This window comes from Aspergillus udagawae, assembly GCF_001078395.1.
Source record: "Aspergillus udagawae IFM 46973 DNA, scaffold_6, whole genome shotgun sequence".
NCBI classification, from domain to species: Eukaryota; Fungi; Ascomycota; class Eurotiomycetes; order Eurotiales; family Aspergillaceae; genus Aspergillus; species Aspergillus udagawae.
In genome coordinates this window covers 2,470,856-2,488,142 of record NW_025091269.1, presented here as the reverse complement: position 1 = coordinate 2,488,142, position 17,287 = coordinate 2,470,856, and the positions used below count along the sequence as shown (strand labels likewise).

At 50.2% G+C, this 17,287-nt stretch overlaps 9 protein-coding genes across 9 annotated transcripts; 4 read left to right on the top strand and 5 right to left on the bottom strand.

Annotated features, from left to right (window-relative positions):
- Nucleotides 1–403: 403 nt before the first annotated feature.
- On the top strand, nucleotides 404–1,930 carry Aud_008636 (Paf1-complex subunit LEO1; the record flags this gene model as incomplete). The annotated part of the gene is made up of 3 exons (XM_043293506.1): nucleotides 404–615; nucleotides 670–844; nucleotides 905–1,930. The coding sequence occupies 3 exons, from the start codon at nucleotides 404–406 to the stop codon at nucleotides 1,928–1,930; spliced, it is 1,413 nt and encodes a 470-aa protein (XP_043149441.1).
- Nucleotides 1,931–2,369: 439 nt separating this feature from the next.
- Nucleotides 2,370–3,419, bottom strand: Aud_008635 (Zn(II)2Cys6 transcription factor rglT; the record flags this gene model as incomplete). Its single annotated transcript, XM_043293505.1, has 1 exon — nucleotides 2,370–3,419. The coding sequence occupies one exon, from the start codon at nucleotides 3,417–3,419 to the stop codon at nucleotides 2,370–2,372; it is 1,050 nt and encodes a 349-aa protein (XP_043149440.1).
- A 568-nt stretch (nucleotides 3,420–3,987) lies between these two features.
- erb1 (ribosome biogenesis protein ERB1) lies at nucleotides 3,988–6,360 on the top strand (the record flags this gene model as incomplete). Its single annotated transcript, XM_043293504.1, has 1 exon — nucleotides 3,988–6,360. One exon carries the CDS (start codon nucleotides 3,988–3,990, stop codon nucleotides 6,358–6,360), a length of 2,373 nt encoding a protein of 790 aa, XP_043149439.1.
- Nucleotides 6,361–6,744: 384 nt separating this feature from the next.
- On the bottom strand, nucleotides 6,745–9,076 carry Aud_008633 (putative AAA family ATPase/60S ribosome export protein Rix7; the record flags this gene model as incomplete). The annotated part of the gene is made up of 3 exons (XM_043293503.1): nucleotides 6,745–8,652; nucleotides 8,700–8,948; nucleotides 9,023–9,076. 3 exons carry the CDS (start codon nucleotides 9,074–9,076, stop codon nucleotides 6,745–6,747), a joined length of 2,211 nt encoding a protein of 736 aa, XP_043149438.1.
- Nucleotides 9,077–9,445: 369 nt separating this feature from the next.
- On the top strand, nucleotides 9,446–10,311 carry Aud_008632 (ESCRT-III subunit protein VPS20; the record flags this gene model as incomplete). Its single annotated transcript, XM_043293502.1, has 3 exons — nucleotides 9,446–9,489; nucleotides 9,666–10,029; nucleotides 10,096–10,311. 3 exons carry the CDS (start codon nucleotides 9,446–9,448, stop codon nucleotides 10,309–10,311), a joined length of 624 nt encoding a protein of 207 aa, XP_043149437.1.
- A 336-nt stretch (nucleotides 10,312–10,647) lies between these two features.
- Aud_008631 (PITH domain-containing protein) lies at nucleotides 10,648–11,586 on the bottom strand (the record flags this gene model as incomplete). The annotated part of the gene is made up of 3 exons (XM_043293501.1): nucleotides 10,648–11,068; nucleotides 11,269–11,380; nucleotides 11,442–11,586. The coding sequence occupies 3 exons, from the start codon at nucleotides 11,584–11,586 to the stop codon at nucleotides 10,648–10,650; spliced, it is 678 nt and encodes a 225-aa protein (XP_043149436.1).
- Nucleotides 11,587–12,051: 465 nt separating this feature from the next.
- Nucleotides 12,052–14,198, bottom strand: Aud_008630 (putative ATP dependent RNA helicase; the record flags this gene model as incomplete). Its single annotated transcript, XM_043293500.1, has 3 exons — nucleotides 12,052–12,183; nucleotides 12,251–13,909; nucleotides 13,974–14,198. 3 exons carry the CDS (start codon nucleotides 14,196–14,198, stop codon nucleotides 12,052–12,054), a joined length of 2,016 nt encoding a protein of 671 aa, XP_043149435.1.
- Nucleotides 14,199–14,723: 525 nt separating this feature from the next.
- On the top strand, nucleotides 14,724–16,138 carry Aud_008629 (ubiquitin-binding protein cue5; the record flags this gene model as incomplete). Its single annotated transcript, XM_043293499.1, has 5 exons — nucleotides 14,724–14,744; nucleotides 14,796–15,084; nucleotides 15,141–15,362; nucleotides 15,422–15,694; nucleotides 15,747–16,138. The coding sequence occupies 5 exons, from the start codon at nucleotides 14,724–14,726 to the stop codon at nucleotides 16,136–16,138; spliced, it is 1,197 nt and encodes a 398-aa protein (XP_043149434.1).
- Nucleotides 16,139–16,541: 403 nt separating this feature from the next.
- Aud_008628 (mitotic-spindle organizing protein 1) lies at nucleotides 16,542–16,987 on the bottom strand (the record flags this gene model as incomplete). The annotated part of the gene is made up of 3 exons (XM_043293498.1): nucleotides 16,542–16,619; nucleotides 16,713–16,790; nucleotides 16,910–16,987. The coding sequence occupies 3 exons, from the start codon at nucleotides 16,985–16,987 to the stop codon at nucleotides 16,542–16,544; spliced, it is 234 nt and encodes a 77-aa protein (XP_043149433.1).
- Nucleotides 16,988–17,287: the final 300 nt, after the last annotated feature.

Genomic DNA, 17,287 nt, shown 5'->3' with positions numbered 1-17,287 from the left:
GGAACAGTACAAAGAAGGAGAGTAATACTGACTGCCACTCCTAAGATTCTCCAGTTGTTGATCTCCTCCATCGGTCTGGCCCTGTGGAGCTATTCCCGCCGCTAAGCCTTGTTAGGTCCGGAACGGATTATCCTGATATTCCTGGAAACAGTTCCATACTCCATAGCTCAATCTCGATGGTTGTTCCTCCGACGAAAGCTCCGCAACAGGTGCTACTTTGACAGTTCACCTCGATTGCGTGAGCGGAATCTATATCTCTATTCATACTTGCCGATACGCCCTTCCGGAACAATTCATCTATTAATCTGACCTTGCACTGCTGATTTCGCCGTTTGCGCGTCAGCCATTGCGGTTAATCTCTATTACCCCAGCAGGGCCGGAGCACATTCAGAAAACACACATCATGTCTTCGTCCGATGAAGATGTGGTACGCCGCCCAGGAAGGACCACGGCTGCTGATCGAGCCGACAGTCCTGTCGGCAGCGAACGCAGCAACACTCCCGCAGCGCGGGATCCGAGCCCCTTTGGATCAGATGCGGGAAACTTGAATGGGGACGACGACGCTGATCTGTTTGGATCCGACGGGTCGGAAGGGGGCTTTGGCAATGACGATAAGTATGAAGAACTTTACAATGGTTTCAGTTTTAAGACATGCTGACCGCTCGACAGTCGACAAAGAACACTCGACGACGAGGAGCTAGATTCGGGAGATGACATTGATCGATATGACAGAGCCGGAGATCGCATGGATGAGGATGGCGTGGAAGGGGACTACCAGGAAACCGTGAACATTATGGACTTGAGTTTAGGCCGGGCGCCTGAGCCAGTAACTTCAAATGGCGAGGTACGTGGAGCAGGGCCGAAGGAGAACATGCTGCCCTGTTGGCTGACTCTAGATACGCAGGTCTATACAATGCCAGTTCCAAACTTCTTGTCGATAGAGACAGAGGAATTCGACCCGGAAACGTACGTCGCGCCTCCCTTCACTACTGCGGCCACTTCCCTGTGCTGGCGTCATGACCCGAACGACGAATCTCTCCTGCAATCAAATGCTAGAATTATCCGGTGGGAAGACGGATCTTTAACCCTCCAGCTTGCGTCGGCACCGAAGGAGCAGTACAGAATATCCACCAAGCCACTGGCACCCACAAATAAGGCAGGCGAATACGATACAAAACTGGATTCACATGTCTACCTGGGAGCAGCCGCAGAGACCTCGTCGGTTTTCCGACTGACCTCACATTTGACCCATGGCCTCACTGTTCTTCCTACGACCGTGGAGACTGATGATGCGGTGCAGCGTCTGCAAGAATCTCTGGCTGCGGCTGCGCGAGGTAGCAAGAAGACAGCGGATGGATCGGCGCCAGTTATTGAGGTTAAGGAGGACCCTGAACTGGCCAAGCGACAGGCCGAAATGGCGGAGCGTGAGAAACTCAAAGCTGCACGTCGCCGTCAGCAGCTCGCAGAGCGTGAACTCGACCGTGGTCGTCGTGTCGGCTTCTCCCACCGCTCAGGTGGTGCTGGCCTGACCGTAGGTGGTCTGGAAGATGACGACGGCCTACTCGCTACGCGACCCCGTGCACGCAAGCCTCGCAAACCCAATCGTCGCGGTGAAATTTATACCGATGACGAAGAAGATTACGATCGTCGCGGACGGACGAGAGAGGATGAGTACGACGAAGACGATGGCTTCCTTGTCGGCAGTGACGAAGAGCCTGAGATTGTTGAAGATGATGAGGACGAGGAGATTCTCGAGGATGACGAGATGGATGCAGAAGGCGAAGAGGAAGATAATGTCCCTGTCCAGAGATCCACCAAAGAAAAGCGGCCGTCACCAGAGCGACCTGTTTCGGAAGCAGGAGCATCCGGAACGCCACCAGTGAGGAAGAAGAATCGCTACATCGTTGATGATGACGACGAGGATGAATAATCTTCCGCGCTTGCCATTTGCACGCCTTTGAATGATCCTTGGTGTCATGACCACACTCTCCCAATTAATGACCCTTCATCCTTGTACCAACTTCTCGGAGTCAATGAAATTGTACCTAGGAACGAGAAAATTAGAAGTCATGATGAAGATCAATCGTCCATTGTCGCCCTAGTATACGAAGATCTCCACCACTCTACGTAGGTTCTTACCCGACTAAAAAGGCTCTATCGATGTCATGTATTGCTCCATTGCAAAATACCAGGGGCGCGAGTCAGGCATTGGCAAGAACAGCATTGATCGATTCGGCCCATAAGGCGGCAAATAGAAGTGGTATCTTGCACAGTATGGCATCGTACCCAGGACCAATCCCCCGCAAGCCCTAACTCCCCAGCATAAATTATTACATAACACCAATCACGTAGGTAAACAAATAGATCGCTCATACCGAAACAGCACCCTCCGGGTACTCGTGCGGTGCAAATTCAAACTTGGCTATAACATCTCTGGCGCTTCTGATTACACGAAAACAAAGCATATCCTCTTCACGATGGTGCTCATGGGGGATAGGTGAACAAGATCTGGGTTCGTTTGGGGATTCCACGGTTCGAGATCGATGATGCCATCTGTGCTGGCGGGCTTCCATTTCCTCAATGAGAGAAAGTAATGTTGGCGAATCCGAGCAATTCACCTGACCAGCAGGATCTGCCGGGCCGCCTGTAACAGCGCTTCTCACAGTTTGTCGAAGCCAATCCTTCCAAGCCTCTGGGGGGTTCGGGGAGTTCTGCGTCACTGAAGCCACATAAGCAGACGGCGCTGCTAACTTGCCGAGTAGTTCAGCGTCAGCTTGCGACACTCGCAGCCAGGCATCCGCAATGACGTTCAAGAGGGTTCCAGTAAACATGACATTCTGCATCCCCAAAGCAAAGCTCGTGGGACAGACTTCACAACGGATGACAGCCCGTGCTGTTTTGGCAGCAATAAATAACGAACACAACGTGTGTTGAGATATTGGAAAGGGAGCAAGGGAAGAAAGATGACTGAGACATAGATATAAGTATGATAAGCAGGTACACTGAGAACTGTTACCACCGTCCGAGCTTGGGGTTGATACGCTAGGAGAATCGATCAGCGTCAAGCTCGACGGTAATGTGAACGGACCAGAAGTTGCGGCCGTTACGCTGGAGAAATCAGGCCAAGGACCGGTAGTCGCAGGGATAGGGTCGAGCGATCTAACGGATTCCAACTCCCATAGGTGATTGTGACTATCGTCAGTAGATAATAGATTAGGAAAGGCCTGTGGCATTCGCATTGGTGTGGTGTACACTGGAGGACAAAGTCGCAGGGCCTCTGATGCTGCTGTAGCTTCGGCCCCGGCTTCCTCAGTCAAGATCCCACCATCGTCTATATCAGTCCACATCCCATTGTCTGCGATTTCATATACGGACGCATCATTGTCCTCACGGGGTCGCTTTTTCGGTGGGCGTCCCATCGGCTTCTGTAATGAATAGTGGCAAGAAAGTGACTGCCTAAGGCAACGACTACATCCCGTAGCTTCACCAGAGCATTTCAACTTCCGTTTCCCTATTGAAGCTCGTCAGGCTCGGTGTTCACTTGAAAATGATCCTGCATCGAGGACTACCTACTGCACTCGTCACAAGCCGCATGTCTTTTCAAAGGCGGTACCGAGGCGGTGTCATGACTACTGTTTGGAGGGAGAGGAAATCCATCGTACTGCATGCTGAATGACGTGGATGGAGATTTTACAACACAGTATTTGGGGAGCTCAAAATCGGTCGTCGGCAATGACCATAGTGCTGGAGACGTGCAGAGATAAATAACAAAAACAATAATGATGACGGCGGGGGATTGATATTATCCATGGAAGATCAGCGAAATGCGATAAGATGAGGCTACCAAGGCGGCGTATCACGTGGGCGGTCAGCAGTCTCAGTTTCGGGGAAAAGCAAAAAACAGAGAAGAAAAAAAAAGTTGTTTGAAAATTGCAGCTTATCGTTCAAAGCTTTCCAGTTGGAAGAACGCAGCCGTTTTTCGCCAATATGAATGCTTCAAAAGCTTCCAAAAAGCGCAAGGCAGTTACCCGTGATGTGGAGGAAGAGGCAGGCGTGTTTTCTGGAGACGAATTGAACACAGACAACCTTGACGGAGCGCTTTCGGATAACGCCAACGACCTGTCGAGTGACGACGATGAGAGCGATTCAGAGGTCGAGTTGATCGATGATTTTAGCGATGAAGAAAATGAGGAAGAAGAAGATGAACTCGACAGTGACGAGATTCCCTCGGATGGAGAAGATTTAGCCAAGAAAAAGCCAAACACCACGCCTGGTGAACTTGGTGCAGCGGTGGATGATAGTGAGAGCTCGAGCGAGGAAGAACAGTTGAACTATCGCATTGAGAGGGACGCCAATGGGAATGAACGCTTCGTCTACGACGAGATCAATCCGGACGATAATTCTGAATATTCTGATATCGACGAGAATGCAAACACCATCGGCAACATTCCTCTTTCATTTTACGATCAGTATCCTCATATCGGTTACGACATCAACGGGAAGAAGATTCTGCGCCCCGCGAAAGGTGAAGCTTTAGATGCACTGCTCGATAGCATTGAAATACCCAAGGGTTGGACAGGTCTTACTGATCCTTCCACTGGTAAACCTTTGGAGCTGAGCCAGGATGAGCTGGAGCTGCTGCGCAAAGTCCAGATGAACGAAATTCCTGAAGATGGTTACAACCCATATGAGCCCACGGTTGAGTGGTTTACCAGTCAGCAGGAAATCATGCCATTGAGTGCTGCGCCAGAACCCAAACGGCGGTTTGTGCCCTCGAAACACGAAGCTAAGCGGGTTATGAAGATCGTGAAGGCAATCAGAGAAGGCCGGATTCTCCCATTCAAGCCTCCAACGGAAGAGGATCAGGAGGATGATACGGTCATCAAATATGATCTCTGGGCCGATGAAGCGGAGCGGAAGGATCATCCTATGCATATCCCTGCGCCTAAACTTCCACCTCCAGGCTATGAGGAAAGTTATCACCCGCCTCCAGAGTATTTGCCTAGTCAGAAGGAACGAAAGGCTTGGGAGGAAGCTGACCCTGAAGACCGGGACCGCGAGTTTCTCCCTAACGATTTCGGTTCTTTGCGCAGAGTTCCTGGCTATGAAAGCTTTGTCAAGGAGAAGTTCGAGCGGTGCCTGGATCTTTACCTGGCCCCCAGAGTTCGTAGGAGCAAGCTGAACATCGACCCTGAAAGCCTTTTGCCCAAGCTTCCGAGCCCTGAGGAGTTGAAGCCGTTCCCCACTGCCTGTGCTACCGTGTTCAGAGGGCATAATGGTCGGGTACGTACGCTGGCTGTTGATCCTTCCGGTCTGTGGCTGGCTACTGGTGGCGATGACGGAACTGTTCGGGTTTGGGAACTTCTTACGGGCCGCCAATTGTGGAGCGTGAAATTGAGCGAGGAAGACCCTGTTAATGTTGTTCGTTGGAGACCGGGCAAGGATGCTCTTATCCTCGCTGCGGCTGCTGGCGACGACATTTTCCTTGCTGTTCCTCCAATTGTCGACCCAGCAATTGAAAAAGCCAGCCTGGACATTCTGGATGCGGGCTGGGGATATGCTGCATCTGTCCCTCCTCCCACTGGTGCTGAAGCAAACAAGAAGAACAACCCTCCCAAGTGGATACGTCCTTCGTCGTCACTTGCTGATTTGGGAGTCTGCGCTGTCATCCCTCTTCGCTACGTTGCCAAGTCCCTTTCGTGGCACCGACGTGGTGACTACTTTGTCACGGTTTGTCCCGGCTCATCAACTCCAGCTTCCGTGGCGATTTCGATCCACACTCTTTCCAAGCATCTGACTCAGTACCCCTTCCGCCGGCGTATCAAGGGTGGTGGTCCTCCTCAGGCTGCTCACTTCCACCCCTCGAAACCGATCCTCTTTGTCGCAAACCAGCGAAGCATTCGCGCATACGATCTTTCACGTCAACTTCTCGTCAAGATTTTACAACCTGGTGCTCGCTGGATTTCCTCCTTCGACATCCACCCGACTTCCGCCACCGCTTCCGGTGGAGACAATCTTATTGTCGGCTCGTATGATCGCCGTCTCCTTTGGCATGATCTCGAACTGTCGCAGCGTCCGTACAAGACACTGCGGTACCACCGCAAGGCCATTCGTGCTGTCAAGTTCCACCCAGGCGGCCGCTACCCCCTGTTTGCAGATGCCAGTGACGACGGCTCGCTTCAAATTTTCCACGGCAGTGTTACCGGGGATATGCTCAGCAATGCCACCATTGTACCGCTCAAGGTTCTCAAGGGACACAAAGTCACTGGCGAACTCGGCGTGATGGACGTCGACTGGCATCCTAGAGAACCGTGGTGTGTCAGTGCAGGCGCGGATGGAACTTGCCGCCTCTGGATGTAATTACATGTCGACTTCGAAGCGTACATTATTGGGTTTTCCAACTGTTAATTTATCATGTCATGTCCACATGAGAGGCGTCTTGGTGTGCATCAGTTTTTTTTTTTTCTTTAATAGATATATCCGCTTTATAAAAGTTATTGTCCTTATAAAATGTTTTTCTCAAGATTAAGTCCTCATCTGATGATCCAAGCAACCTCCGCATCCCAATTCGAATTTTTGGAGACTTTACGTGGAAAATGAACCATTGGTAGACTCATCGATCGCAAATTTCCGAGCAAGCGAGGAGATTGTCAGCATCTACACATGCAAGGCTTTTCTATATGACCATTATCCCGTACGTACACAATACTTTGGTTGACCTTGTACGCCACTCTAGTCGGATATCTACAACACGCCCCCGCTCCACTCCCTCCTGAGCTTCTCATACTTTTTCAGATCGGTAACACTGGGCCGAATGAAAGCTTTAGCGGCAACGAAATCCTCAAAGCTGATCTGATCACGTCTTTTAATCGCGGAGTAACCGGCACGGCGCAGCAAACTTCCCAGATCCGCACCGCTGAACCCTTCGCATTCTTCGGCGAGCCTCCTCATATCTTCGCTGAACTCGATAGGAAGCTTGCGAAGAAGGGTCCGCAAAATCTCCACACGCTCCAAGGGATTAGGCAGGCTGACGTAGAGAAGCGTTTCAAGACGACCTGGACGAAGCATTGCAGGGTCGATGATATCGGGTCTGTTTGTGGCGGCAATCACGTAGATACCTTGACGACTACTGCCGAGGCCGTCAAGCTCAGTGAGCAGGGTATTGACGACACGCGCAGAAGCTTCGGACAGAGCATCATCTCTGCGGGGGACCAGGGCATCAAGTTCGTCGAAGAAGATAATGCAAGGGACTGACGAGCGGGCACGAACAAAGACCTGCCGTACTGCACGCTCTGACTCACCCACGAACTTGTTGAGCAGCTCAGGTCCCTTTACACTGATGAAGTTGGCGCGCGACTCGTTGGCCACAGCCTTGGCCAGCAACGTCTTACCACAGCCGGGGGGACCCCACAGCAGGACACCTGTGGGCGCCGTAATACCCACGTTCGCATAGAGCTCGGGAGACTTGATTGCGTCCACGATCGCAGTATTGAGTTCTTCGCGAATCCCTCCCAAAGCACCAATGTCTGCCCATGTAGTGTCTGGTATAGTGGCGAAGCCCTCACGCTTGGAGGACGGCTGAATTTTGGGGAGAGCGGTAAAAAAGTCTGCATTGGAGACAAAGACCGTCTGCGTCTCATCACCAATAGGGGTCTCCTTCGCGTGATTGATAAGCCGTCGCAGCTCTTTGACTTTAGGGCTCAGGTCATTGGGATCTTCTATGTCCATCTCTTCCCCACTGTTCGATTTGAGTAGTTCCAAGTATCGTTTTATAGCCGCAGAGCCTGCCGTGGAGACCAAGTCGTTGAGATCAGCGCCGACAAAGCCCGGTGTCCGTTTGGCCAGAGTCTTGAAGTCTAGGTCGTCAGCGAGGCGCATTTTTCGAGTAAGCGCCCTCAGGATCTGCTCTCTGACTGGTTCCGACGGGACGGTCATGTTGATTTCCTTATCAAATCTACCCCCGCGACGCAGGGCCGCGTCCAAACTATCCGGTCGATTGGTAGCTGCTAAAACAATCACAGGCTTGCCGTCGGTTTTGTCCAGTGCTAAATCGTCCATGCATGTTAAGAGTTGAGCAACAATCCGTTTCTCCATCTCTCTTTGTGCACTTTCTCGCTTCGGGGTGATGGCGTCAATTTCGTCGATGAAAATGAGGCAAGGCGCAAGCCTTCTGGCTTCTTCGAAATGCTCCCGTAGAGCCTTTTCGGACTCTCCCGACATTCCCGACACAATGGATGGAGCAGATATTGGGATGAATGGGACGCCTAGTTCTGCCGCGAACGCATTGGCGATCATTGTTTTACCGCAACCTGGCGGACCATGCAATAGCACACCACGGGGTGGCTGAACATTTGAAGACACGAAGACTTGTGGACGGGTCATCGGTAGGATGAGGAGATCTCCCAAGCTCTGTATCACGTCGTCCAATCCACCCAGGTCCGCAAGGCTCACATGTGTCGGAGGCGAGCGATCAACGGCCACGTCAGCCTTGCGTCGTTTGGATGATTGAGATTCACCTCCATGTTGTCGTCTCTTAGTCGGGATTGGTGCTGGCGTAGGTACGCTTTCAGAAGCACTGGGTTCGGCTGACTTTTGCGGTTTCGAATTGGTATTCCATGAGCCTACAATGCTCCTATTGAGGCTGTTGGATTCCTGCGATCGTCAGAAATGCAAGCATGGAGAGATATTATGTCGCGTACTGGAACAGGTTGTGCTTGCTCCTCCAGACCCTCGAAGTCGCCATTCACAGAATCTTCTTCATCTTCGCCGAGGACGTCGCTTTTAACCACTTCCACGACCCTTTCAATACTGTCCTCTAATATCCTCTTCGGCTTCCTGTTCAGACTGGAATTTGATCGCTTGATGGTATCATAGATCGCGGGCACCGAGAGACGTATCCGGTCGCTCTCTCCCTGATCATCGATGATCTTACGCACGATCTGATAAACCTACAATAAAAAAAGTCAGTATCATTATAAAATGTAGGCAAAAGCGGCGAGCATGATTTTCGGTCACTCCTCACCTCGCGATCCAAGCCTTGCCTCAGAGTCGACCTAACCCCACGGGATTGACGCATCTTCTTCAAACGGAGGGCCTGTCTGCGCAAGGACAGTCCCGTCCAAAGCGTGACACTAATAGTGATGCCAATCTATCAGAAAATCCCCCCAATCCTCTATATTTTTTGGGCCGTCGGGGAAATAGATTTACCGTGGTCGGCTATCTCCATGATTAAAAATACCACAATCCCAGAATCCGTTTGTCTGATTGGTCACCATTCCTCGAGATAAAATTCCATACGCACATGGTATTTTTCCTTACGCCGCACTGAGAGTTTTGAAGAGTGTACGTCATTTTCCAAGTGTGTTTTGACTTTCTGGGGTAAGATATCCGTACTTATCGCCAACTTATCTACACTCGAGAGTGGCACTGCCAGTATGCTGCGACAATGGGAAACACAAGCAGTTCTCATAAGATCTCTGCTCAGGATAGGTAGGTTTGCCTTTCTCTCATGTTTTAGCTACTCCTCATCTGTTATTGTACAATGTGAGCACCCTATCACGGACCGCATGTGACACCAGTAGCGATCCCATCCCACCGGCTCCTTGCCATACCCGGAACCTCCTGCAGCAGAAGGACTACTGACGAGAAAAATCGTTTGTATTAAGGGCCATTCTTGATCTGAAGAATCAGCGCGATAAGCTTCGTCAGTATCAGAAACGAATCACTGTTCTCACAGACCGCGAGACCGCCATAGCAAAGGAATGTCTTGCGCGAGATGACCGCCGACGTGCACTGCTGGCTCTTCGACGCAAGAAATATCAAGAAACACTCCTAAGTAAAACAGATGCGCAGCTGGAGCAGCTGGAGCAGCTGACGAGTCAGGTGGAATTTTCCTTAGTCCAGAAGGATGTTCTCTTTGGCTTGCAACAGGGAACAAAGGTGCTCCAAGCTATCAACAAGGAAATGGGGGGTATCGAAGGTGTAGAGAAGCTGATGGGCGAAACTGAAGAAGCCAGGGCCTACCAAGAGGTAAAGAGACGTGGAGTTAAACCCTGCGAATGGGGCAATCGTTGTGCTAACCACATGCCGTTACAGGAAATTAGCCAGATGCTTGCGGGCCAGTTGTCGAACCAGGATGAAGACGAAGTTGAGGACGAGTTGGAAAAGTTACGCCAAGAGACAGAGGCCATCACCTTGCCAAAGGTCCCTACCGCTCCTCCAGTTATGGCCGAGGGCGAAGAAGGCGACCAAGAGGAAGTGGAGATTTCAGCCGCCAGGATGAAGACGCGTACCGCAGTTCCTGCTTCCTGATGAATGCATTACATACGTTTCCGCCGATCTCATTATATATATATAGCAGAGATACAAGCATTTTCGGGCGCTGGTGGTTTTGTCCCTCTTTCGCTGCTCTCTTCTCTGCAGATAGTACACAGCCATGACAGTTTAAAACTTGCATTGGTAGTATTCGCGGTCGAAGTGCGGTTACTATACAGCAGACTCGAGTTCCATGTCATTAGTTTCATTCGAAATCATGTACATAATCTAGTTGAGTCATGCCATAAAGCAACGTGACAGGCATGGGAACAGTCCTATATTAGCTATCTGTCGGCCAGTACGCCGTCTTTTCCAGCCATGGAGCTGAACAAATCATTGACCAGGCATTACTCTCCCTCCTACACCGCTGACACCCGGAATGGCTACATGATCGCTAGGGTTTGCAGCAGCTTCGTAGAGGAAACTGACCGGTTCACGGTTCAGAGCCATATACTGGCCTTTAAAACCGATATATCCAACTTTGGTCACATCCTCTTCTCCCCCGCTCCAGTTGTCCTCGAAAAACAAGGTGATCGAAGTAGTCGCATTCCAATGAGCGCGATTGAGGGGCAGCTCAAAAACGTCAGACCCAGGAACTGGCTGTGGGATCTCGATTGTTTGTGTGGGTGTCAAATCTGAGGCAGTTGCGAAATCCAGGTCATTCCGGTTCTTGAAGAGCTTCAGGGTTTTGGGCGCAGACGGTGTGGGTGCAGTGTAGATTAGCAAGGAGTGCAGTTTCACTTGCCCAGTGAACCTGTAGTACCATGGATATTCAGCATTACTTCATCCCCACAGCTTTTCTGGCAGAGCTGGCTTCTGTGGAACTGGTGCGTTTTGCGACAATCGAGCATTGATAAGATGAGGGGCAATCAGCGGGGTAAAGCAAAAACGCGAGAATGATCGGAGAGACGGCCAGCAGAGATTCAAGTGGAAGTAATAGAGGTCGAGACGTACGGGATATACATTAAGAGCTGCTCATCCGCATCACTTTCGAGTTCGGGCTCATCATTTAATCGGTCAGCCCATGTTTTCTGCACAATAGCAGCTCCTGATTTGGGCGTTGCTTCTGCGTTTTGCATCAACAACCGTCCGCTAACGACCATATAAAGAGCTACCGTTATGCATACCGTTCAGTGTGGTAATAGCATCGAAGGCGATCTGCGAGTAAAGAAGGGACTGAATGGCAGGGGTGATATCGTTTGAATGATCATGTCCATCCTCTCCATGGCAATGTCCGCCATGGTCATGATGGTGGTGGTGATGTCCTGGCATTTTTATGCCAAGGCGAGAGGGATATCAGAATGTTTCTATTGTTAGTTTGTATTTGAGATGACGAACGATTGTTGAACAAAATTTGAGAGTATTGTGTTGATCTTGAGAGGAGGCGGACCTTCTATGATTCCGGGGTGTAATGCTTGTCAACTTTGGAACATTCGAAGATCCCCACGAAATGGAAATCACTGAGATGATCTACCATGTTCTCCCTCCATCCATACTATCTATGGAGATTATTCATCTCCTGGGTATCGTCATACGATATCAACATTTACTCTTGCCACACTGCACGAATCGCAATATCGCGGTGTCAACAATATGCTCCATTATACACACGGTCTATCACGAAGCTTGTGTCTACTGATTGAGACTATATGGCAATGAAGCTCTGCACATTGCCTGCTAGCTTGCACTCTCGGGTTATCAGCACCCAGGCTCGACGATCCACAGAGAGGAATCGAGTCACTGGACTTTGTAAAAATCCGGCGCATACTCGAGCAGGTAGCTCTTCTCGATCTTGGTGATGTCACGAATGTATGTTTTCTCACCGGTTTGCAATATCTCATGGAAGATGACCCAATCTGCTTTGCGGTTCTAAATATAAATCAGTCAGTAAATGGGAGAAGTATGGTGACAGAGGCTGACAATGGCAAGTACGTACAAACATTAAGGAAGTGGGATGCGCATGTAGAGTAAGCCCTCCGCTGACCGTCTTGAAAGTCCCATCTGGCTGCATTTTTGCAGCATGTGCGAAGTAGCCAGTCGTCAGACATCTTTGAATTTGTTCGGCCGGTCTGGCTAGACCAGCCGTTCCGTGGCGACCAGAGAGAGTTTCATCCACTTGAAACCCAAAGCGCTCAAGGTAGCGTTTTAATTGAGCTCTTATGCTAACAGCCCGTTGCATCGACCGATGGTTTAAGAGATTATCCCGACACCATTTGGGGTCTTTCTTTCCTTTCGTGACAAACGCCTGGTACACATTGAGGTAGGTCAAGTGATCCCCTTCTTCAACGGCAAACTTTCTGCGGCTGGTCTCCGCGGACTTCTTATCGCCTTCATGTTGCACCCACACAGAACCTTGGAGACTGATCATAGCAGCGATGGAAAGGATCTCACTCAAACAGTTGAAGGATCGCGCGCTGAGAAGGACTTTTGCCAACATGGGATCTAAGGCGAGTTCGGCCATTCGCATCCCCAATGGATTGGTAAGTTTCGCATAGTCATCGACTGCTCCAAGCGAGTATAGAAGCTCACAGGCACGTATCACTAAGTCCGCAGGAGGAGGTGTCAAGAAATCGAATCGTACTATATTGTCAATACCCAGGGCCTTGAGCTGCATGATCACAGGGGCCAGGTTCGAGCGTTGGATTTCAGGAACGGTAGCGTCTGGTAATCTTTCGTAGGCCTGCTGAGTATACAGACGGAAGCACTTGCCTGGCTTCGTTCTACCAGCGCGACCTGCTCGCTGAACAGCGGCTGCTTTTGATATCGGAACAGCCGTCAATGTCTCTATGCCTGTGCTTGGATTATAGGCTCTGAGCTTGGCAAATCCGCAATCGACGACATATACTATACCGTTGATAGTGACTGAAGCTTCTGCGATGTTGGTCGACACGATGACCTTGCGTGTTTTTTCTGGGGCTGGCTCGAAGACGTACATCTGCTGATCCGTTGTGAGACCAGAATAAAGAGGAAGCGGTAGAAGAGCTGGTGTTTTAGGATGCAGGGTAGCAGCGCGTTCCGTTATCAATTGGATCGTGGTCTCGATCTCCTCTCGGCCAGTCAGGAAAACCAAAATATCACCGTCTTCTTCTTGCAAATGTATGTCAAATACAGTTTTGACGGCTCGTTCCACATAATCTTCTGCTGGGTGTTCGAGGTACAGAATGTCGACAGGATACATTCGTCCCTCAAGACTAATAATTCTTCCGATGCTTCCTCCCATTTCGCCGGCCTCTCCGTCGCCCTGAAATTCATCCCCGGCGAAGAATTTCAGAAAGTCTTCAGCTTGCAAAGTCGCACTACTGACCACGATCCGGAGCTCGGGCCGTCTCTTCATGATCTTTTTGAGTATTCCAAGAAGAATATCGGTACTCAGTGATCGCTCATGTGCCTCATCGACCATAATAACTGAATACCGAGAAAGAAGAGGATCTACGAGAACCTCTCGGAGCAACATTCCATCAGTTAGGAACTTGATTCTTGTTGAAGCAGATGTCACGTCTTCAAAACGAATCGAATAACCCACTTCTTCGCCTAATTTGCAGCGCATCTCCTCGGCCACTCGAGCTGCGACAGTGGTGGCAGCCACCCGACGCGGCTGTTGCCAGCTTAGCAATCACATACTGACGTACGGGGCCATGGTGGAGGGGGTCGAACAATACCTGAGTGACAGCTATGGCTTTTCCATCTGCACACCACCCCGCTTGATCTAGATACTGTGGCAGCTGTGTTGTTTTTCCACTGCCAGTTTGTCCAACGACAATCGTGACAGGGTATGTTTCGACGAGATAAAGCAAGCTTTGGCGATGTCTTGCAATTGGTAGTAATGCAGCCGGCTTGTATAAGGCTGGAATGAACGTGGAGGAGATTTCCAGTTCTGAAGCCATGGTTAATGTTGGTATCACCACTTTCAGTGATGTAAATTCAACTGGTCAGAGCCTTGAGGTTTAAGACAGAACACAATTGAGGCATATTGAATGGGTGACATAGGCCTGTTTGTGCAGAGTGTCTCAGGCCATCTACATTCAAGCTCAGAAGGAAGTAAGCTGCAGATTTACTGTAAGTTATAGTAAATTATTTTTTACCTCCTCTGACGAGGTACTGCTTCCAGATAATTGAGGCTCAGAGATATGGATAGTACATAGATTAGGTAAGGCGGGACTTCTGTATCACGTGCCACAAACGTCACTGCGGGTCTGAATCCAATCACAAGCAGCCGTTGTCTGGAGCTTTGGATAGGAGGTGGTCTCCAATAATAACGGCTATGACCCTGAATTACTTTCTGCCTACAGATACCTTTATCTAATACTTTGAATTTCACTTTGGAACGTGCGCCTCGCGCAACAGACCTTCATACTCTTTGCACAAGTACATTCATTCGACCAACTGAGATCGAAATCATTCCGAGCCATATGTCGGACGAGGACAAGATGGTAGGCTGTCATGTGCCCTTTGTGACATGATAACAACTAACCTCTCCCAAGACTCCCAGCAAATCGGCAGCTGGCCCTAATAGTCCTAAACCGGAGTCGCCGACTACTGCGCGTCCCTTGGATTTCGATGATGAACCTCAAGAAAGCGGTGTTACCACTGCCCCTCCGCAGCAAACTGGTACAGAAGCTGCCCCGCCGAAGCCACCCCGTCCAGTGAGCCCGCGGCAACAGGCAGAGAACACCCTCAGAGAAGCCTTTCCCACCATCGAAGCATCCATCGTCAGGGCAGTTTTGGTGGCCAGCGACTGGGATGTCGAACGGGCTTTTCATGCTCTCCTTGGTATGTGAAGCTGAACCAGTGCCGGTCTTGCGGTCATTAACAAAATGCTTTCTTAGGCATGACCGACCCCAACGCTCAGCAAGAAGAAATAGCGCCTCCGAAGCCTCCTCGTCCGTCTGCGACGCAGAGGCAATTGGAAGCGGATGAGTTGTATGCCCGTCAACTAGCCGAGCATTACAACCGTCCTGCACAGCAATCCCGGTGGGATGAATCTCGACATGACCGGGCTAGAAGAGGAAGTGATCAGTCGGAAGAGCGGGAATACAGTTTTTTTGACGGTATGCGATGCTACGCGATGTTACCAGCTTTGGTTTATAACTAACGCGCTTTGGCTTAGATGATCTTCCTGTAATCCGCGAGAACATTCGCAAGGGCTTCCTGGAGACTCAGTCCAAAGTGAACTCTTGGGTCCAGAATCTCAAAAAGCGACTTGACGGTGAAGACGTCGATGAGGGTCCAGCTAACCAGCGTTATGGTGAAGGCCAGGGTTACAGTCGACCAAGAAGGAGTGGCGATATAGGTCGTCGCAGCGGTGACCGCGAACGTTACGATGCTGACCCTCAGTTGTTGAGCGACGACTTCTCTGCACTGGAACTGAGAGACTCTGAAGGTCTGCCCCGTGTACCCTACTCTTTCTGCGACCATTGCTGATTTTACTGCAGCACCTCCACCCCAGCCACCAAGGAGACCACTTGCCAACCAAAATTTGTATAAATCAACTTCTCCTTCACCTGACAGACGTAAGGTATCTTTTCAGGAGGGTCCGCCATCCGAGATTGGCAATCTTTATGATACTTCCGACCCGGCCAAACGCACGTCCACGGGAGGCAAGTCGAGCAAATGGCAGCCGCTGGCCACAGTAGAGCCATCGCCTGTCGCAGAGAATGATCCGTTCAGCCTGGGAGACAGCGAAGATGAGAGAGATACTAAGGGCAAAGAGCAGAATAATGCTGAGGAAGCTGATCGTATCAAGAAGGCTACAGCAGAGGCGATGGCCGGTGAGCTTGGGTCTACGAAGGATGACAAACAGACACAGGCCGCTGGAAAGTCATAGTAAGCGGCCAGTCTTTGACAGCGTATCTTTTGTCAGCAGTTATCATCTGTTGCGTCTCCTTGTTTGTCCTGTCTTCCTACCACCGTTCTCTATTTGTTTTTATAGTCAATTCTATGATACCAGGGGTACCATGACGCAGGCATGGGAAATCGAAGTATTGAAAGCTTACAACTCTGAGCATCGATTTCAAAATACCAGTAGTCATGGTTATACTTCGTAAAGGGTATCGTCCTGTCCCAACCCAGATGAAGAAACGTAAAGATTCGCACAAAATAGACAGAGAAGAAATCAGGAAAGCCAGATCACCTTGACGCCACCAAGAACCATGATATGCCGGCTAGTTGAAGGCCGAGTGAAATAGCAAAATGTGTAGCTTGCAAAACAGCGAAGCACTTAGAAGCAATTATTCAGGCATTGAGTGCTTATTCGCAAGACCGCGCGAGGTTGCTGCAGCTTCCTTCCTAAGATCAGTTATAACGGTCTATACCAGTCAATGGCACAGCATTGTGTTAGTCCTAGCCCATCAATCACGCCGAGGCTTGTCTTTCCAACAAAAAAGAGGATAGAAACTTACCGCCAGGGCGTCAGGATTGACTCCATTTTCGATGAGAGACACACAGAGGGAGAGCTCTGTTCGGTCCAGATTCGTGTTCTAGACCAGGTTCACGCCATACGTCAGTTGACGTCCCAAACTGCTGCCAGACATCTTTGCCGAGAGAAGTCCACATAGCGCAAAGCCAGAACGGAGAATGGCGAGGTGAAAGCACATACCAGGAGGGTTGAGATTTCGTGAAGAATGTCGATGACTTCGCGGGCGGCCTGGCGCTTGTCCTCAGCTTGTGGGGGCATCTCCAATGATGATGGATGCAACAGCCGATATTTGACGTGCAGCTTTTGGGAATTTGATGGCCTTGACCTTGTATTTGAGAATGTAATCTAAACTGTACTCAAGGTACCTTACCTAAGAGTACCTAAGGGAGTTACCTAGGTACTGTTTATGAACGTACCTGATTGATCATCTGGTGGGGTCCTGTGCAGTTGGCGATGGACGAATTTGATTGGTTACTTCAGCTATCTCCCATGAGCTTTTCTTCTGCCTCAGACGTGAATACCTTTTCTGGGCGAAAGTTCTTCAGTCGGAATTCTGCT